Source organism: Neolamprologus brichardi, chromosome 13 (assembly GCF_056152115.1).
Source record: "Neolamprologus brichardi isolate AB-2024 chromosome 13, ASM5615211v1, whole genome shotgun sequence".
NCBI classification, from domain to species: domain Eukaryota; kingdom Metazoa; phylum Chordata; class Actinopteri; order Cichliformes; family Cichlidae; genus Neolamprologus; species Neolamprologus brichardi.
In genome coordinates this window covers 15,999,715-16,020,917 of record NC_142116.1, presented here as the reverse complement: position 1 = coordinate 16,020,917, position 21,203 = coordinate 15,999,715, and the positions used below count along the sequence as shown (strand labels likewise).

The following is a 21,203-nucleotide window of genomic DNA, read 5'->3' as shown; positions in this document are numbered from 1 at the left end:
TGGGCTAATTGTGTTTTGGTGCGGAGCTGTTATAGCATAATTGAATTTTCTCCTTTATTGCCTGGGAGAGCCTCTAAGGGCATCAGTGTTGAATTTCTGCCGACAAAGGGGAATGAAGTGTTAATTTCTGCTTACAAGAAGAAAATCTCTTGCCATGATCTTCTGATCTAGTTAAGGTTGATTGGATGATTTACCGCAGACGTTCCTTAAAGGAAAACCAAGCAGACAGCATATCTGGATCATTTCTCTTCCATGAAACTAATGCTACTGTAATACACCGGGGAAGAGGCATGTTAGGTCTAGCGGGAAACTCTAGATCACCATAACACATCATTTCATTTCCCCTACCAAGAGAGTGCACAATCTATATAAACCTCAGGAATTATTTTACACTGTCTAAGCAAAACATAGTCAAAAATCAAAATTATATGGACAAGATGAGAAGATAACTTGCTTATATTCTGCTGTGTTTGGTTGTTTTTGTACCATTTAACACCCTCCCTTCCTTAGATCTCCTTCTCCTGCTCCATCTACTCCCTGGATTGTTTCATAGCATGATGCATGGCCTCTTATCCCATTAATGCAAGGTGAATGAACCACTAGGCCAACATGACATCCTCAACAGCAGCACTATGAAACTATTCTGTGTTAAGAGCTCATCTTAAAGCTCTTAATGTGAGCCCGTATAGTGAGATAACTCAAATACAGCCACAAACCAGCCAAGACTGATGACACTTCTGGATTATCATACTTTTCATATTGAATTTTTAAATTTAATTAAATTAATAAATTTAATCCTTTCAGCTTTTTACATGCTAAAAAAAAATCTGATTTTTGCAAATTCCCAAGTTCTGCCTGTCAGTAAGAATAAATCCAAAGACTTTATATTTAATATTTTTTATTAAATTATTTATTTAAACAGGTTGTAGTTGAGATCAAAATCTATTTTTCAAGAGAGACCTGTTTACAAAGAACCATATAGATAATAGATAATACATGATCACAAATTAAGAAAAAAAAATTGCAATAGTAGTTTGAGATAAATGAACATAACCTTTAAAATATCCCAGTGAAATCAGAGAATGTAGCTTCATAGTTTTTGCTTGTTTGTTTGTTTTTAAGCTTATCACATTTATGCCCAGCAAAAACATTCAAAACAAGTGAACCAGTGAATTAGAGGTAATGTTAATGTGTCCTGTGACTTGATATTGAAAGTATGCTACTGTGTTTAAATTGAAGCAGGGAGCAGAGGCAAGATTCTTGTAAAATAAATAAATAAATAAATAAATAAATAAATAAATAAATAAATAAATAAAACAAACATATATACAATGCTGCTCTTTTCAATTCGCTAGTGAGTCTCCCCACTTTTGAACTGTACGTACAGTACATACAGTGCATATTACCGATGTGCTGACGCGAACTGTGAACCTGTTATTAATGGAACAACCCCGCCACCATGTGTTCACTTCCAGAATAACACCAACACGTTTGGTTTTCTTTTTTAAAATTACTTTGGTCATTTTGTGACTTTAAATCGAATAAATATCCACATTAAAATGTATTTTATGTATCCTTGTATTTCTGCTATGGGCGTAGCCAGTATCAGGGCAGAAGAAGGAGGTGTACTAAACTTTAACTGTAACAGCGTAAACTCAAACTACGTGTATAAAAACTGCCTCATGTGACAGAAATACCACATTAGCTATCTGTGCAAAGCTCATGTGTAATTTCACTCCCTCTCTTATCAATACGCCAGAAGTGAACCATTATACATTATATAACTACTACAGTTTACTTCTCTGTATCTATTTCCTTAACTGATGAGGTCCATAAAGGGTCGCCTCCAGTATGAAACCCGGATCTACTTCACTATAAAAGAGGGAGGGATTGAAGTGGAAGAGTCCAAACTCCTGCCATGGCTCCAGCAGCGCTGGCTAACCGAGGGTGGAGGGCTGTGACCCTTGCGGGTACAGTGACGGGCTCCAGGTCAAGTCACACTGCTTTAAAATCAAATTACGACGCATTGGTCATCGGTGGAGGTGAGATTTGTGGACTGTAGGAAAGAAATGCAGAGAGCGACGTATACTGTAATAACGGGCGATAGATTTTGCAAAAACGATAAATCTGAGTTTGCAGGATTGTAGTATAATTTCGTAGTAAAATAAATATTGCATTCCAAGATAACTGAATTTACTCCGTTTACGGCTGTGCATAGTTTAATCTTAATTATTCAACTTTGAACTCATTACTGCAGGGCACACTGTATACACAAAATATTTTAAAAACCTAATTATGGAACAACTTTTTGAAACTTCATGCATCGGAATCGGTTTTTAAATTGCGTATTTTACATCTCTTTGTAGGACACAACGGACTGGTGGCAGTGAGTTTACTTATTTACTTCCTAACACCTGCTTTTGCAGTAGGGTTTCAGTACTGTGGTGAAGGTGATGTGTGCTTTGTATGCCTGTAGGCTGCATATCTTCAGAAGGGAGGTCTGCAGGCAGCAGTGCTGGAACGCAGACATGTGCTGGGAGGTGCAGCTGTTTCAGAGGAAATCTTCCCTGGTAGGAAGCTCAAGGAAGCTTGAAATAGCTTACGTTATTACCAGTGTTGGGCAAGTTACTTTGAAAAAGTAATTAATTATAGTTACTAGTTACTTCTTCAAAAAAAGTAACTGAGTTAGTAACGGAGTTACAATATTGTAAAAGTAATTAATTACTTGAAAAGTAACTATTGCATTACTTTAAAAAAATGTTTAAATAATGACTATCTAATAGCGCAACCTATTTAAAGGTGGGAGGCTATGCCCGACGTGGTCGTTACAATCACCAGCCAATCAGGATTGGTAGAGATACAGAAGATACATGCTTCATGCAGGGAGGTGGATCCCGTAGTGAGATATCGCACTCATGCTACTCTGGGAACCTTAGGTTATGCAAGTAACCTAAAATTTTACTCCTCTAAGAGAAATTACATTGGTTTGCAGGTTTCCGCTTCTCTAGGTGTTCCTACTTGCTCAGTTTGTTAAGACCGCACATATACAGAGACCTGGAGCTCAAGGTACACAAAACCAGAATCACAAAGAAAGATTCTAGATATCATGAGATAATATCAGTCCTCAGCCTTGCTGCAGTTCATCATTTTTTTCCTTTTTTTTTTTTTTTACAAATTCAGAAACATGGGCTGAAGGTGTATATGAGAGACCCCCATGCCTTCACCCCCTTGTTGGAGGAAGGGGTGAGAGGTGCTCCTCCACGTTCTCTCACTCTGGGCTCAGATCTGGCCAGCAACCAGATGGAGATCGGCAAGTTCTCACAGAAAGATGCTAAGGTGATTTAGGTTTGAAAATAAACATAATAAGTAATTGTTCATTTAGGCTGATCCAAAAAACTGTTCTTTGCCTTGTTGGACCTTTATTTCTGTGTGATACAATCCCACACACCTTTGCTTACTTACATCTTCACCTATTCCTCAACATACATACAGGCTTATCCTGAATTTGTTGCACACTTGGAGAGGCTAGCAGATGCTATGAACCCTCTCCTGGATGCTCCACCTGTAGATATTCCAGGTTTCACTTCTGGATCACTGAGACGGAGGGTGGCTGCAGCTAAAACACTGATGCCCATCTTCAGATGTGGTGGGTTGGTTTATTTTTTTAAAACATTTTTTATTCTCCAATACTAGCTTATTTAGCAAGCACTTAATTTGTATACTGCATTAATTTAGTCATGAATATTTCTGGCTCTTAATCTAAAGGTCTAAAACTGGGCAAAAACCTTCCAGACTTCTATGAAATCATAACTGCTCCAATAATGAAGGTTGGTTAGCAATTAAACAAAGTCATTAGTTCCTCTTATTTTTAGATTGCATAGATAACGTGTGTTTTGTGTGAAAGATTCTCACTCAGTGGTTTGATTCTGAGCCACTGAGAGCCACTCTGGCTACTGATGGTGTAATAGGAGCCATGACCAGTCCTAGTAATCCTGGCAGTGGGTGAGACACATTTTACAGCAGCCTATGACAACCAAACTCTCGTAATCTTAGATCTAGCTGGACAGAATTACAAGTGACTTGATGGTTTTGACTTGCAGGTATGTTCTCTTGCACCATGTGATGGGAGAGGTGGAGAAGGAAAAGGGTGCCTGGGGTTATGTAGAAGGAGGCATGGGAGGTGTGTCTCAGGCTATTGCTAGTGCTGCTCGATCTTATGGTGTTGACATCTTTACAGAAAAGGTAATCACATTGATTTGATGTTGTTTATTTCATGGATTTATGGGAAATTATGTTCTAGCTTCCCTAACTTCTTGCATTTATCTTTGGCAGGATGTAAGCCAGATCCTGGTCGGTTCAGATGGTGATGCTAAGGGTGTGGTGCTAAAGGACGGCACAGAAATCCACAGTAAAGTTGTTTTATCAAATGCTACCCCATATATTACCTTCAAAAACCTGACACCACAGGTAACTCAGAAAACTGAACATCATTTCTAAGCAACGCTCTGAACAAAGTCCCTTATTCTGACCTCTTGTATCACTGCAGTCTGCTCTTTCTTCAAAATTTATCAAAGCAGTAGACCAGATCGACTACACTTCACCTGTTACCAAGATCAACGGTGAGTCTTTCATCAATCAGAACTTAAAGTTAAGACTCGCAATATAATATACTGAGGTAAAAACTTACATCTTTTAGTCATGTTTGGAAAAATGGTTTGTTTTGGTGGGTTTTATATCACATGTTTAATCCTATGAAGAAATTGGGTCTCAACAGTTGTTCAGCTTCCAGTGCGATGTCATCAGAAGTCCATGTCTTCTGCACACTCGACCAAAATTTGAAGTTTATTAAGAAAATGAAGCACATACACTAATTCCATGTCATTTTACCTGTTGTGATCTCTTCTTTCTTTCTTTCTTTCTTTCTTTCTTTCTTTCTTTCTTTCTTTCCTTTTCTTTTTAACAGTGGCAGTAGACAAGTTGCCAAATTTCTTAGCATCTCCCACACCAGGTGATAAACCTGGACCACACCATCAGTGCTCAATCCATCTGAACTGCGAAAGTGTGGATGTTTTGGAAACAGCATATAAGGAAGCAAAAAATGAACGACCCTCAGCAAGGTGAACATGTCTTCGCATAAGTGTTCTTTTAAACATGTCAGATTTGTGCATGCCAAATCAAGCTGAAATGTCCCACTGAGGGAAGAATAGAATAGAATAGAATAAGCCTTTAATTGTCCCACAAGGGGAAATTCGGGTGTTACAGCAGCAAGAAAGACACATATACAAACAAACAGTACACAAGACACAGAACAGAAACATACACAATTTTTACATATTTACATCAAGGACAATGGTTACAAAAGATGTTCTGGGGAAGAAAAGAAAATGTTAATGTTCAAGCACAGATTTGTGCAGTGCACATGGACAGTTCTTAGTGTACTGGAAAATACAGGGCAAAGTTTTAGGTGCTTGTTACTGAGATAAGGGATTAACTGTGTAGTTGCAAATGGTAGAATGTATTAAAGTGAGTAGTGTGAATGTTTAGCACTTCTACCTTAAAACCTTTGAGATTGTACAATAAAATATCCTTTCTCATATAGTTTAATACAATTTTTTTAGTTTATGTATTTTCAACATATATTTTTCCAGGTTACTCACATAAATAGTCCACGTGCAGTATCCTTATCTCACAGATAACACTTACTTACCCTTGAACTAGTTAATGTTTACATCCCGCTAAGGATAAAAGAATTCACACTCAGCACTTACTTGAACATTATCACCCAAATATATCTTTAAAAAAATCTTCATCCAACATGTTTGTCAATCCATCATCTCATTGCATCATGTTCCTCTGGTCTTGTAGGCCTATGGTGGAAATGACCATCCCCTCTGTGCTGGATCCTACTCTGGCTCCCCCTGGCTGCCATGTGGTGTCACTTTTTACCCAATTCACCCCCTATTATATAGAAGGCAGGGAGTGGACAGACCAGGACCGGGAGTCATTTGCAGACACTGGTTAGAAACACAAATGCTCCACTCTCTGGACTTCTTAATGTTTTGAGCATGCCAAACATGTTTACTGCTGGTAGATTTAGTTCTAGCTTACTATGGCAGTATGTTTGTTTAGATTCACAGTCATCCAGTTCATAGTAGTCTTAAGATCTTAAAGGTGACTGGACTTCTTGACGTTTTTTGAAGATGTTCCACCTCCCAGCCACTTACAACATTTCCAAGCACCTTTTCACCATCTCAGCTGTGCTTGTGGGTAACATCGCATCATATCAAAAACTCTACTAACTTCAAAACAAAAGCCTTGAACGTACACTAAATCTACATGAAACCATAGTGTCCTTTGATGTGGTCTTGCTTTTTACTTATATACCTGCAACCAAGGCAGTGGCAACTGTGAGAAACTGATTACAGCAAGACAGCTCCTTACACAACAGAACCAGCCTTACCTCGATCAGATTTGTACACTGTTAGACTTCTACCTCAGCAGCATGTATGTTAAATGCAACTATTTTTTGGTGTGGGGGGTTGGGTACTGCCATGGACTTCCCATAGCCAACCTTTCCATGAAGGAAGTGAAAGTAAAGCTCTTTGGCTCTTTCAAATTAATAGCACCTAACCTAGCCACAGTAGATATGTGGATGACACCTGGGTCAAAATCCAAGAAGTAGAAGCCTTCAGTATTCATGTGACCTCAGTGGATAGAAACATAAAGTTTACCAGGGAAGATACAAAGATTAATGGTTTGCTATTTCTGGCTGTGTGCATTGAGGAGGATGGAAGCCTCAAAATCATAGTTTACCGAAAAACACACACACACACACACACCAGTAGCTACTCTTTGACTCCCACCACCTACCGAAATGTGAACTTGGGGTGATCAGGAACCTGCAACACCAGGCAGAAAGTGTTCCCTCTTATCCAGAAAGGGAAACAATGGAACATATAAGTAAAAAAAACTCCCAAAAAATGTGGTTACTCCAACTGGGCCTTCATCAAATCAGCAAAAATGCACAAAAATAAGGTGATAAACCAACAAGGGAGAAACAGAATGACAAATGGAACCACATTGTCATCACTTATGTAGCAGGTTTATCAGAGGAACTATCAAAGCATGATGTTCCAGTTCACCTGAAACCTCTGGTTGTAGTGAGCCACACCTTTTGTCAAACCTTGGCTCATGTATGGGATAAAACCTACTAGCATTTAAATACCTGAAGATACCTGGATGAGACCTTAACCCTCTTTAAAAAACCTAAAGAAGTCCAGTTACCTTCTTTTCAAGCTCTAAAGCCTCACTGTAGCAGGCTTCAATGACACTGAAGGGAACTTTCTTAGACATTTTCTTACTGTTTAAATGGAACAATGAAGTTTACAAAGTTTACAAATTGACTGGTGAATCTTAGGAATATATTTTCTCCAAAATTATTAAAGTATTCAAATGAATTGCACTCTTTAAATGTCATGTATGTTGATTAATGTGTTTGAGTGAAAAGCATGTCTGTTTCTGTCTCCTCAGTGTTTGACTGGGTAGAGCAATACGCCCCTGGGTTTAAAAAGTCCGTGGTGGGCAGGGACATCCTGGCCCCTCCTGACCTGGAGAGGATCTTTGGGCTCACTGGAGGGGTAGATACTATGCACTGTGGATGCTGTAGCACTGAGCAACACTTTGAATGTTGACACGCCACTTATTTGTTTGACACAGTCAGCTGTTCACTGGATGAGGAAGTCATTTGCATTATTTTCAGCGTTCAGTCATTAACTGCCTACTTTGGGACGTGGCTGTTGTATAAGCAGTTAAGGGTGACAGGCAGCTTTACTACAGCACGAGCCAGAATCAAAGTTCACATTAACTGTGTGACACTTAATCGCTTAACTGCATTTGCTTCTGCCTCCTTTGTATGAAGAAAACAGTAATTAACCACAAGGGAGGCTATTTTTCTACTTATAGCCATGGAAGGAAAAACAAAAGGGAAATTTAAACTTTTGGTCTTGTTTTTACAGAATATCTTCCATGGATCAATGTCACTGGACCAGCTCTACTTAACACGACCCTTGCCCTCTCTCACAGACTACCGCTCACCAATTAAAGGGCTCTATCTGTGTGGCAGTGGCTGTCATCCAGGTTTGCTTTTAATGCTCAGCTGAACACAGAATTACAAATAAGGCTGTTTATTATGTTGTACAGTAATAAATACAGTGTTAGCTGGTCTTAGAGAGCGCACTTAATGAACCTTTGATCTTAAGATGTGCCCATGCCTTCACTGCTGATGATAAATGACGGCCAGGATGGCTAATTTTTCCATGTCGATATGTCATTTTCAGGTGGGGGTGTGATGGGTTCCCCTGGCTGGAATGCAGCCCTTACCGTCATCGCTGACTTGAAACGTCGCTGAGGGCATTATTGGATAACATTGTGTGGTCCACTTATCTGTGCACTCCATTTCTTTAGAGTGAATGTGACTAGTTTAAAAAAATCAATGTCATATTACAACAAAAAACAGCCACTTGTTAGATTAACTTATGATTAGATCATTATGATTTAATAGTTAAATGACTGACGTAATAATACAAATGACATGGGATTAAAAACGACAAGTAGAGCGCAATAAAACAGGTCTGGACAGGAAGGCCACGTGAAAGGTTTACCAGTGGAAAAACACTAAATCAACACCAACCTGTGAGCCAGCGGAAAATTACTGATGCCACCAAAGCAAACTGAATGCAAACGTATTATTAGAAAAACTAATTCTTGTTTTAATTAAACTAACAAAAACTGTGAAGTGATGATACTCATGCACAAAGGAACATTTTACTACTCTATTTGAATACTTTTAAATAAACTGAAGCCATGTCTAATTTCCTTTAAACCATGTATGATTGTTTGTTTCTTATGTTGCCTTTATTTCACTTGGGGCTGATTTCACAGCTTAGAGTGTTATGATACTAAAACATAGGTGTTTTCCAAAAGAAATAGCTTGAAGCAATTGTATTTTACCCACATGATAATATACAATTCTGTTTTAATAATTTTCTGTTGTGAGACATGCCCTGTCCTGTCCTGAAATTAATGGTGGATAACTCACAAAATGTGACCTAATCGGTTTTAAATTCAATCTTTTACTATGTATCTTTTGTTGGTTATTAAAATCATTTTAACAGCTTAGAAATATCTTAAAACCTTATTAATGCAAATTAAAGTTGATTTATCTTTTCCACACCCTGAAAGGATATTCTTGGGGGTTTTCTTCTTCTTCTTCTTTTTTAAAAAATACATCCATTTACACTGAGATTATATTACAGCATGAGTGAGCTATTAACTAATACATTTTTAAATAATTAATTTATCACAACTGCCCCAATAAATTAACAATGACATAAAATTAATATTCAACAGGACTGAATTCAACTTATTAGTTTCGCATGTGGCTCTTTGGGAAAGTTGTGTTAGTGGATAGTAAATCAGTGTATCCTATAATATTTGTATCTGTTTATAATCATTATATTAATTAAACATGATATTGCATTAGATATTAAACCTAACGCTGTTAACGTTATTTAAACACGTGGTCCATTGTTAAGCCATTCTCTGATAAGGTCTCAGCCGTTTAGAAATCGATAACCGTGTCCTGTGCCTTTAAGACGCCAGTCAGGGTGGACCCAACGTCGGCGTTAGACGCTCAGGAAGTGGATTAAACCACCAAAGATTCCCGCAGATTCGATACCGATTGTCCCAATGTTAGATACGTGTTCGTGCTAACCTGAACGTTTGGCCGAGCACGTTTATGGGCTATTTAGGACGATAATGCTGGATGGTTGCGCTCATGAAAATCACAAGGGATATATGCAGGCTGTTGGGACTCGGGAGCGGTAAGAATTCTCTCCCACTTTTCGAAACTTTCTAAACTGGTTAGATCGATCACGGACGTAATAACGAAACGCGTGTGACACGGCACATTTGGAGGACAGCTAACTCGTGAGTTACATAAACGACGTGATTGTGATATTGCTTCCCATTTGTGTTATCCTAGTGATCAAACTGAGCTCTTGGTCAAACAATGAAACTTCTCTTGGCAGTTACACCCTCGCCTGTACCACTTCCAAGTTTGGGCAGTAAAAAAAGGAAAAAGTTCTCAGAAAATCCAAAACGCTCTCTTACACTTTCTCGCTCACGAAGCAAATAGTTATAAAGTTTACAAGCTGAAGTACACCATGTATAAAAGACAGAGATAAAGTAATGTGTGCTATAAAAAAGCAAAACAAAGGTAAATGCATTCTTCGGTGCGTGTTAGTATGATAACAATGTCTTAGATAGGGGCACAAGCCCCACAGCACAGAACGAGTTTATACGCAGATTGAAAGTACTGTATGAGCTTAAAACATGTCTTTAAATAACGTGTTATGTTCCCACATGTTGTTGTTCTTCTTCGCTTAACATGTTAACAGGTTTGCTTATGCGTGGCTCCTCTCTACAGCTGATCTACACACCTTCATCGACATTTAAAAACTTTTAGGCATGCCTTGCCAACTTTAGCATTACTTTGGAGTATAGGAGTACACATCTGTGTGAGTAATCCTATTAGCATTTATGGAGAGTGTGGGAATACTAGGTGAGAAATACACACAAACAAAATGGGATGAATAAAGTATGTGTTGTAGCAGGCAGCAGTTACAAATTATGTTTATTTATTAATATATGAATGTGGGAATTCCCCAGTTTATCATCCAAAAGTAGGGGAATATCTATTTGCAAAAGAGACTGGTTTGCATTCCTTCATTCTTAAATCCAGATATTACACCTCTGTGAAGGTGTAATAAAGAGCTTAGATACTACAGAACAGTGAAAGATTTCTAGCATTTTTTTTTAACGGCGTCAGTTAGTAATCTCACTGATGAAGCAGTTCAGTTAAAGTGCTATAGACTTGGTTTCCTGCCACTCCAACCATTACTGGCTTTGCAGTGGTAGTGTGAGAGTCTGTAGGTGGTGCATATGCTTAATTCTCGTAACTGTTCCCAGAGTGAAGGTGTGGATAAAAAGCCATACCTGGAGAGGTGAACAAGGGTCATTGTGGTTATAGACTGCTGCATCAATGTTGCTTTTAGCTGTAATAGTGTTTCTGTATTGTTCAGAGCTCTCTGTTAGCATTTTAGAGGAGGTGGCACTCAGCCGGTCCGCCTTTTACTTTTTATCTTTTTTGCTAACACTTTTTTTGTGTGCTCACATAACTTTTATGCCAGTACACAGTAGGGTTATGTTGAACAAGCTAATGCAAGAAAGCTTTGCTGTGTCAAACTGGCTTCGTAGTGTACCTCCCCTGAGATCTTTAATGATTTTTCTTCTGTTGATTTCTGATGTAATGCAGTTGTTTTCACTCAGTCTCACGCAGAACATTTGTGCCTCGCAGCCATGTACTCTGCAAATAACAAAACAAAACGTGTGATCGTTTCTATTTCCTACATTGTTTACATGTTTCTGTGTTTAACTGGTTTACACAACCACTTAAAACCACTGGCATATGATTAAGCAGTGCCTGTTTGAATAATAAGGTCATGCTTTCGTGAAGAAAAGTGTGGACCTGTGCAGTTTATTTTCTTGTTGGTCCTCCAGCCTGTGATGGTACGTGATTATTTTGCATTCCTGTGGAAAGAGCTCACCTTTCAGCTGTACACTAATTTAGGAAATTTCCTTGAAGTGTAGAAACAGAGCCTCTCTTGTTGCTCGTGTCTACCGATCTTGTATCACTTGTGTTTTTGGAGGACATTCCAGTATGGTAAAATTTTTACCGACGGCCTGGTTCAAATGAGATGGAGTTGTTAACAGTGCTTATTTCTTGACATTTGAGCAGTGAGTCAGGCGCACACAACTGAAATTCCTTGCTGTCACTATGCATCCTTGGAGGCGCATTGTGATGACAGGCTGGCTCTTTAACAAAGCCAGTGAGAGACATTTATATGTGAAGACACATCCCCCCCCGGATGTACTTGAATTCACATGGAATTCCAATTCCATACAATTACAATGACTTTTATTTTCTTATATTTTTTGCATATTGTTTAAAATGTGGACGGCACCACTAAAGGACAGGCATACACAGAATTAAGAAGTTAAGTAGCTACTTGGTGTGTCTAGTTTTGTTGTATGACATTCATAACAGTTGAATGTAAAGTGTAAAACCTGTCAATGCTTCACAAGTCACAACATGAGTAAGAGACCAAGTATGGGATTTGTCACTCTCTGGAAATCTTTGCTGATCAAATAGAAACATGACACCACATGTATTCCGGCGTAGTCCACTACTTTGCTTCCTTTTGTCTTGTCGTGTGTCTGCTGCAGTTTGACCTGAACGACTACAGTTTTGGCTTGATCAAATAAGCTGCCCCCCCTCCCCCAAGCGTATGTACACAAAATCCCACATTTAGAGCAGTGGCTTTGCTTTTCTTTTTCCTCTTCTCAGTACTCCAGCTTCTCAGAAAGCAGTACTCAGGCCAGCTGTATGTGTTGTGTGGTGGGCTTGTGGCAGTGCTAAAGATAATTATTACTAAATGCCTCTCAAAGACCTCAAAGAAACAACCTGATTTGGCGTCTCTGAGCAATTTTCAGTTCTGTTTCCTTTATTTTATTTTACATGCTTTTCCTGGTGGTTCATATAAGAAAGGATTACATAATCCTTCCTGTCTCCACCCAGTGTTGTTTAAAAATTTGGCACATCATCACTGGTCATTGTGGTTAGACCGGAATATAAATGAGACAGGCTAACCTAACACACAGAAAACTCTTTAATATAACACATTAAGGTAACTTGAAAATGTTGGAACAGAGTTTTTGTACCCTCCTTTGCTGCTGGGGATGCCTGCTGCTTGCTTTTAATCTTTTCTTGGTTGATAGAGGCTGAAATGAATAAAGGAAAGAGAAGCGTGCGGTCATATTAAATGATGGTTCTGCCCATCTCGTCTCATATTACACTATGCATTTTCACAGAGAGTTTTTTCCCTTTTCCCCTGACATGGAAGGAAATTTTAAATGGCGTGTCAAGCTATGTTGCTGAGTGGGGTGGGGGGTGGGGGGAAGAAAAGTGTGTCCTTATCTAGCTACATTCTGATGATTAGTATTTTTTTAATACAGTATGGCTCACAGGAACAAGAGTGTAGCTGTTTCTTAAAATTTATTTATTTATTTATTTATTTATTTATTTATTAAAAAGATGATGATTTCAGTTTGTGTATTTCCTGAAGGTCCTGTGGTCCAGGAGGAGCAGATGGACTGTGGTGCTACAAACCCTGACCCAAGTGCCACCATTGCGCAGGTAAACAATTGGTGCCAGGCTGACAGGACCTAGTGAGGACTGTAAGGGTGAGGACATTAATGATCCATTTCTCTGAATATTTGGTTTTCTAGGATGCATTAAATGGAGAGGAGGAGTTGAGTGATGAGGAGAAAGCAAGGCGGAAGGCAGAACGACGCAAAGCCAAGAGGAAGGTGAGAGGAAAAGCCCATCTTGCTGGAAATCTATGTGTCAAAGGATGTCATTCGTTTTCTAAAGTGTACCTGTGCATCCATTTCAGCGCCGTCGAAAACGTAAGAAGCAAGAGCAAAATAAGCAAAATGACAACGCTGAACAGGTAAAGATTTTAATATTCCCCCTTGGAAGTGCACCCTCCTTTAGCGTCTGTGGGGTGGAAATCTAAATATTCAGCTCTTCCTCCACATTAGGATGACGAAGAGGATGGAGGTGCAGAATCTGAACTAGACGAGAGCGATTCCGAAGCAGAAGTTGGGGGTGAAGACGAGAAACAAAGGGCGCAAAAAGGAGTACAGAAAGAAGAGAAGGAGGGAAAATCGGAGGCCTGCTCTAAAGATCTTGCTACTCCTGCTATTGCTCCTTCAGGATATCAGGAGACCCAAGCCAGATCTGCTGAGGAGGTTGGGGCACTACACTAGTTTATTATCCATGTGTGAATAAGCCATTGTTTTTATTTTTAGTCATTAGCTATCATCGCAGGCCTCAAGACAATGAATTAATAGAGGCGTTTCTAGTGAAAGCCTGTGTGCTTGTAGGCCTGGATGGCACATGATTTAACACTAGTGTCTGACTTTGTGTCCCACAGGAGCCAGAGTGGGATGTCAGCAGTGCCTTCTTTGCAAATGCTGCTAGCCATATCAAACCCAAAGGATCAAGTCGAAAGTCCAAAGAAAACAAGGAGAATGAAGCCAGGAGAGAGGTGAATGCTAACAGATGGTCTAAGAGAAGCAGCTATAGCAAAAACGCCCATATATAATAGTTCTTGCTGAGGTGGTGTTCCTGTGTTAGTTCAAAGTCTGATATGTAGGGAAAGTGGACTATGGACCATGAAAGATTTGATGAAAGCTGTGTGTGTGTTTGCAGTGTAAATACACATTTTCATGAATATAATGTGATGAAAATGATATATATACTTTTTTTTCTTCTTTGTTTTGTTCAGACAAATGGAACTGACACCATGACCAAGAAAAGTGCATCACTGACAGGTAAAGAATTGAAACTTTAAAAGTTATATATGGAAATGGAAACAAAGGCTTCGGGGACATTGATTACACATTTATTCTGAAAGCATGCCAGCATACAGCACTGGGAATGTTTAAAAGCAAATCTCTATGTCCTGCAGAAAAAGGGATAAAGCTGGTGCAAGAGGGGCAGTATGCACAAGCAGCCAGTATGTTTACAGAAGCCATCAAATGTGATCCCAAAGATTACAGGTACAGCTTCTGTGGTCACGACTTGGGCATTACAAAAGAAATGCACATTTCACATAATATTAATTCATTTATTTATTTATTTTTTAATGTCGTGTAGATTCTTTGGGAATCGCTCTTATTGCTATTACTGCTTGGAGCAGTATCCTCAGGCCCTGGCAGATGCTGAACGCTCCATTCAGCTGGCCCCTGACTGGCCCAAAGGATACTTCCGCAAGGGCAGTGCCCTCATGGGCATGAAGGTTGGTACAAGCTTGTAATAGCTTGTAGTTGAGTAAATAATCTACCGAAAAAGCGTTAAGCATTAGTGTTAACTCACTCACTCTGTGTGTGTTGTAGCGGTACAGTGAGGCAGAAAAGGCTATGGAGCAGGTGCTGAAGCTGGACAAAGACTGCGAGGAGGCTGTCAATAATCTATTTAACTGCAAAGTGCTGCAGTTAATGGTAACGCCTACACACAAAAGCTCTGTAGATGTGACACGTATTCTTTGTATGCCTTCTCCCAATGACAGCTGTGACCCAAGGCAGTGCTTTTTTTTTTTTTTCTTTTTTCTTTCAAGTTCCTCTTTTCCACTACTAGAGGCATTTCGGCACAAACATTTACTTAATGAGCCGACTGGAATTTTGGTGTCAAGGTCACAGTGAACTAAAATCAGTCTACTTCTTGTTAATCTGTTGTATTAGGATTGCTTTAAAGGGATTTTTTTTTTTTTTGGTAAACATTTGGCACATTTACTCGCACTTGGCAATGAACTGCTTGGATTCTGTACTCAGAGGTTAAGGTCGCTGTGACCACCCCAACACACAATTTATTTTTTTAATTTTTTTTTTAATTTTTGCCATAACTAAGAAATGGATAAGATGCCATAAAGCCATAATGTTCAAGGATCAAGTGTACACAGCCATGGTTGTAAAGTCTCTGTCAAATGGCAGACGGATGGCATACACCCTTGTGGTGGTAATTTGAGTTTCTCTCTTTCTTCCTCAGGAACTGGGCTTTGAAGAAGTGCAGAGTGTCATGCTGTTAGATAGATTTTCAACAGTGCAAGGTGTTCTGGCATATTATTCTGAAGCAGCCAAAGGTAAGGCCAAAAAAGTGACCAACAGTTTTTCTTCTGGATCAAATACGTTTTAAGCAAAAATCATACAACTGATTTCCCGATGTAGTCTCCTGTTGATGCTTTTTCTTTCCTCAGCAGCAGCTGGGAGCACAGATTCATCTGTTGTGCAACCAGGGTAGGTGACTGTGATTGAGCAGTCAAAAATAGAGTTGTTGATGAATTAGATTTATTTTTTAAAGCACTCTTGGTGACATTCTCTCTCTTGCAGAACTCCCTGTCAATCCCTCTGGGTGGGAAATGTGACAACTGAATTAACTGAGAAACACTTAAGGGACCTTTTTAAAATGTAAGATCCTATTCTGGTACAAAATGTTATCATTTAAACACAATATCCCTATACGAAAAATGTTAAGTTAGTTAAAACTGCAGGTGTTGACTGGTCTGCTTGTGTCTCCTTGTATTGAAGGTATGGTGAGATTGAGAGTATCCGTGTGCTGCATGAGAGATTCTGTGCCTTCGTTAACTTCAGGGATGCAAGCATGGCTGCTCGTGCCATGGAGAAACTAAATGTAAGTGTGTTTTTGTTGTTTTGTTGTTTCTCCTTTGTCAGCATTATTATTTTCATAGCACCAGTTATTGCCGTGGGGTTAGATGTGTATATGTGCTTGCTGTCACAGGGTCACTGTATTGAAAACACTCGTTTAGTGGTGCGCTATCCTGACCGCCGCACTCAGAGGTCCCTTCCTATTCCACTCAAGACTTGCCTCCCTGTCACACAGCAGGGAGGCACAGCTGCTGGGTGAGATGCTAACTGGCTGCTCTTTTAAAAACTCTAGTTAAGAAAGATGATGATGATGATGATGATAATAATAATAATCATACAACAGGACTGTAGTTTTATAACTAATGTGCAACCTGTGTGTCTCTACCCAGACCCCGAAGACGCGGCCCGGTTAACGGAGATGAGTGTTACTTCTGGAGAACCACTGGCTGCCATTTTGGGGAGAAATGTCGCTACAAACACATTCCTGATCAGAAGGGCAAGGACAGGAAACCTTGGCAGCCTTGAACACAGTTTACTCTCTGCCTCATTACTGGAAAAAGAAACCGGGATACGCCGACTGTGCCAATGGGACTGGTACTTGCCGCACAAGGTTCTCTGGGCTAAAAATATTTACTGTGGCAAACTGGATAAGAATGGCTAAAGGATCAGAGCCAGCATTCAGGTTCTACTGGAGGGGGGGTAGTCACATGTACCACAAAGGATTTGGACCATGAAGGTTTATATTCTAACGAAAGTCCAGAGTGGATAATTTTTTTTTAGTAATAGAAGATTATCTAGAAGAGGGCAACAAAACCAGCTGGTATAGCTTTTGAATAAAAACCGTCATATTCACAGACTTTTATGGGACATGGGATTTTATTCTTTCTTCTAAGAGGAAGAACCTAACACCTCAAGCAAACAACATAAAGAGGACGTGAAACTGCCTTTGTCTGTCATCCGAAGAAAACTAAAAGCTCTGCCATGTATGGTAGTAATGAAAGGAATACATGTGGATGTATTTGTCTTTGGGACTTTCCTTCTTTGGAAATTTCCGTCGCAAACCAGTGTTCCCCCCCCCCTTTTTTTTTTCTAAGTAAAATTTAATTGACATATTCTAACTATTGAGGCATATCCCATGCCCCAAACAGCTCATAGCTCGCTTAGATCTGCAGTTATTACTGGGCTTCATTCCTACTCGTTCATGTTCCAGTACTGAAACATTGTTCACGATACCAAAGACTTAGAATTAGACATACCTGACATTTAAGTACCTCACCTATGCAGATGAGGATTTTTGTCTTGCCAATAAGCTACAGAAACCCAGAGGCGATGCCCTTTTGCCCTATGTAGCCTTACAAATGATCTTATGTGGGCGAGTGACTATAAATACAATGATTTGACTTGAAGGACTGCAAAGTTCTATGCATCAGTGCATGGATTAGGTTTATATTCAACTTTAGGTTTATTTTCACCAGTTGGCTGTTTTGGCTTTTTTTGTTTTGTTTTGTTTTTTGAAAGATTGAATGGTTTCACTGCAGGAGTTTTCTTGACATGTTAGTTGAGATTCCTTGTCCATAGAAAACGTAAAAGCAACACCTGACGTAATGTAAATGCTGCTTTTATAAAGACTATAGTCTTCAGTTTTATATTTGTTTTTTTTTGTCTGTGTCCAAGATGGATTTTTAACCTCTTGGCAATTTTAAGCCCAAAATGTTTGATGTTCTGAATTGCATGAAGCTTCTGTTGTGAAGTGCTTCCATGCTGCAGACTTGTCTCTGCTTTGTGGACTGCAGGAGATCTGTTTTGTGGACCCAATTCAAATGTCAAACCTTTGGTGTTGTTGTTGTTTTTATTATCATTATTATTATTACTATTATTACTTTTTCTCAGCAGGAGAATGTTCTTCTTGCTTTGTTGGTACATTTGCATCGTAAACATGCAAAGTTCTTTACATCTATGCAAAAAGTCCTGAACTAATTGTCAGTTCTGTGTCAGAAATACACACCACTTCTTGAAAAGAGAAAAAAAATAGTAATGTGTGCACACAGTTTAAACTCATACACTTATTGTTTGAACCTTGAAAACCAGTGTTTTAAAGTTTTGGGCCTCCTATTTCAGTATTTTAGTGAACTGAAGGATCTGATGGGTCAGCATTAACACGGCCTCATTCTTTCAATAGTTTTAACACTAGACCGTGCATTAAAGCCTATTAGCATCTGTTTGTGTCATTTAGTAGAAAACAGATCTTGTTTAAGTCCACACTACGTTCACTTGTAAACTATGCATAGCAGTATTTATTTTTCTATTTATACTTTTTTTCCCCATGTTTCCTGTATTCAACATATCCTGGGAACTGAATTTACCTTTTATTTACTGGCCATATTGTCTTTTCACTTTCTGGCCAGTTAATGAACCTCTTTCAGGTCTCTGCTGCTTAGTTCTGGCTTTAAGAGCAAACTTTAAAAAAAAAAAAAAAAAAAAGGTGCAAATACTGTCACATGCTGCACTTCTGCTTTTCTTGTGTTGCTTTCGGTCTTGTGGCTGGAACTTGTGAAAAAGGAATTGGATGCCAAAAGTTAAGAGTGCATTTGTCTGTTTGGCCCACTTGCTCAGTGCTTTTTGTGATCTCAGCTGTTAACTACGGTTTCATATTCCACTTAATTTTATAGATAAGTTGTGTTTTGTTTTGTTTTTTGTGTTTTTTAAACTAGAATATTTTTAATTGAATAAATATTTCACATGAGAAAGAATTTTATTTTAATGCTTGTTTAGAGTATGCTTAGTCTCTTTACCTTGTTTCAAACTATTTCAGGAAAATGTGTTTCTGATTATACAATACACATTTATAAACAGAGCACTGCAACCTAATCTCTACAATATTTTGTATTATCATTACTGCACAGTTTAAAAAAAGGGGGGGGGGGGGCTTTTATAAAAATTTAATAAAGGATTTTGAACCACCTATCCCACCTTTCTGAGTGTCTACATGAGTAATGAGATCAACTGGTGGGGGTGGAGGGAGGAATACCAGAGGTATGTACTTAGTGCCTTCCACAAGGTGGCAGAGTTGTACTTGTACAATCATCAACATGACCATCCTTTTGCCTCAGTTGGACCTCCAGAAACCAACATGTAAATTTGAGTCATTCCTTTTGCTGGAAACCAAAACCATGACATGGTAAATCTAATCGGGCCAGGCTGGAGTGGGGAAACTATGGTAACCATTTCATCACTAGTAGGAGACATTTACATGGCGAACATTACATTTAGACCAGTGGGAAGCCACAATTGCACTAAGGAATTGTATGTGTTTTGTGGGGGGGACCATTATCATTATGTAACTGATGACATTTTTAATAGAGGAACTGAGCCTGACACCACCGATAACTTAAACTGCAAAATTAAAATGACTCATGTTCAAAGTTTATTAGGATAAGTAGTACTCAGGCTACAGTAACAGTTGTTATAATGCATTTAAGAGTTTTTGAAGCAACTCTGACAAAGTGAGGTTATATCAGCTTTGGCAAAAAGACATTTTCAGGCAAATCTTGTGTCCCAAGCAGAATGGGAATGTATTGTCTACTGTCTTTGGAGCTTTACTCATTTTAGGATCCTAACTGAGTGAGAAGTACTAGCATAGAATCTCTAAATACTTAGAAATGAAGGACTGGTGTTTTCTTTACCACCTCTGCCACAAGACACAATGGATCATAGTGACACACTGTTACAAAAACAAATGATCAACATAACTGAGAAGTGATCATATCGTGTAAACAGCAGCATTTTCCATCTGAAGCCACAATTTGCTAATGCAGAATATGCATTTGATTTCCAATAATTTGTTGAACCCAAAGGTGAACATTACAGTACAGCAATTTATTAAAGTCTGCTTGTTATGAAGTTGTTGGCCCCTGTGAAGGACTTTCTAATGTGGGTTTAAAAAAAAGACCTCATAAGTATTAAACTTGTCAGTGTGTTGTTGTCTTATAACTCTGTTACTCTTTTTGGGCACTGCTGTATTTCCAGTCTTTAGGATTACTAACAATTATTTATTGGGACAGTGTGGTTTCAATGCAATAGACCCATGTCAGCAACATCTGTAATTACATTATTAAGTAGTCTAGAACATGACAAGTTTGACTGGAGTCCTTATGAATTCTCATTTGCATATTTTCTTGACATCATGATTTTCTTTGAGGCCAAGAAAAAGTTGTTAGGAGATGACAAAGAAGTCAATGATATCCTGAAATGTTAAATTGTAGAGTACCCACTTATAACTGTCGTTTTTAGCTGTATGAATGTCTGAAAATGATTTTCTTTCTTACAAGAGAGTTAACCAAAATCTGTCGAGCATCAAATTTTACCTACTTTTAAATCATCGCACTTACCATTTTTCCTTCCACTTTTTCATTCCATGCAAACATGACCTTAGTACTGAAGTCAGCCTATATTTAGCTTTCTGTACTCTCAATCCCACAACCTGTACAGCCCATACTCAGCCCATGTACTACTATACATTATGAGCAGAGGCCTACACGTGCCTGTCGCCAGCTAAAAGTAAAAGCGTTACGAAAGCCTGGAGAGACGGCAATGGGGGTGAGCATGAGGAGGTGCTGTCATTTGAAAAGGCACTTGTTTATTGTTGGAGAGCATGTATTTATTTCATGCCTCCACAGATTGTGGGTAAGGGCAGAGCCGACTCGGTCGCTGTAATTAGAGAGGTGAAGGGAGAGAGAGAGTGCTCTGCCACAGAGACCTGCTTTACTCAAATATTCATAGTCCTATGAGAGCTGTGTAACACTCACTAGCACACACCCCCCAATGAAAGTATTGGCACATAGGGAGGGAAACCTGTC

General features: G+C 39.0%; 2 protein-coding genes across 4 annotated transcripts; both read left to right on the top strand.

The window, feature by feature from the left end:
* Positions 1–1,914: 1,914 nt before the first annotated feature.
* On the top strand, positions 1,915–9,099 carry pyroxd2 (pyridine nucleotide-disulphide oxidoreductase domain 2). Its single transcript, XM_006783903.3, has 16 exons — positions 1,915–2,042; positions 2,367–2,386; positions 2,477–2,570; positions 2,993–3,066; positions 3,181–3,336; positions 3,493–3,646; positions 3,766–3,827; positions 3,905–4,002; positions 4,101–4,242; positions 4,333–4,467; positions 4,547–4,619; positions 4,964–5,117; positions 5,866–6,017; positions 7,531–7,637; positions 8,016–8,136; positions 8,337–9,099. The coding sequence occupies exons 1-16, from the start codon at positions 1,919–1,921 to the stop codon at positions 8,405–8,407; spliced, it is 1,737 nt and encodes a 578-aa protein (XP_006783966.1). The 5' UTR covers positions 1,915–1,918; the 3' UTR covers positions 8,408–9,099.
* Positions 9,100–9,652: 553 nt separating this feature from the next.
* Positions 9,653–19,303, top strand: zgc:123010 (uncharacterized). Of its 3 annotated transcripts, none has more exons than XM_006783901.2 (16): positions 9,653–9,881; positions 13,245–13,315; positions 13,408–13,488; positions 13,575–13,631; positions 13,723–13,932; positions 14,118–14,231; positions 14,472–14,517; positions 14,655–14,745; positions 14,843–14,984; positions 15,082–15,186; positions 15,731–15,824; positions 15,942–15,978; positions 16,072–16,149; positions 16,270–16,372; positions 16,481–16,602; positions 16,737–19,303. In XM_006783901.2, the coding sequence occupies exons 1-16, from the start codon at positions 9,824–9,826 to the stop codon at positions 16,870–16,872; spliced, it is 1,545 nt and encodes a 514-aa protein (XP_006783964.1). In that variant the 5' UTR covers positions 9,653–9,823; the 3' UTR covers positions 16,873–19,303. The 3 variants fall into 3 exon arrangements, with proteins under 3 accessions (XP_006783964.1, XP_006783963.1, XP_006783965.1); XM_006783900.2 differs by having other exon boundaries at positions 15,939–15,978; XM_006783902.3 differs by having other exon boundaries at positions 9,869–9,987; positions 15,939–15,978.
* The last annotated feature ends 1,900 nt before the right edge of the window (positions 19,304–21,203 follow it).

What these genes read in the sequence shown, in the direction of transcription:
- pyroxd2 (XM_006783903.3), top strand. Translation starts at nt 1,919, where the DNA reads ATGGCTCCAGCAGCGCTGGCTAACCGAGGGTGGAGGGCTGTGACCCTT. An exon ending in GATGCCCATCTTCAGATGTG is followed by an intron (nt 3,647 to 3,765) that starts GTGGGTTGGTTT and finishes CTTAATCTAAAG; the next exon opens with GTCTAAAACTGGGCAAAAAC. An exon ending in TAACTGCTCCAATAATGAAG is followed by an intron (nt 3,828 to 3,904) that starts GTTGGTTAGCAA and finishes TTTGTGTGAAAG; the next exon opens with ATTCTCACTCAGTGGTTTGA.
- zgc:123010 (XM_006783900.2), top strand. Translation starts at nt 9,824, where the DNA reads ATGGTTGCGCTCATGAAAATCACAAGGGATATATGCAGGCTGTTGGGA. An exon ending in GCTGTTGGGACTCGGGAGCG is followed by an intron (nt 9,882 to 13,244) that starts GTAAGAATTCTC and finishes TATTTCCTGAAG; the next exon opens with GTCCTGTGGTCCAGGAGGAG. An exon ending in GCAAAGTGCTGCAGTTAATG is followed by an intron (nt 15,187 to 15,730) that starts GTAACGCCTACA and finishes TTTCTTCCTCAG; the next exon opens with GAACTGGGCTTTGAAGAAGT.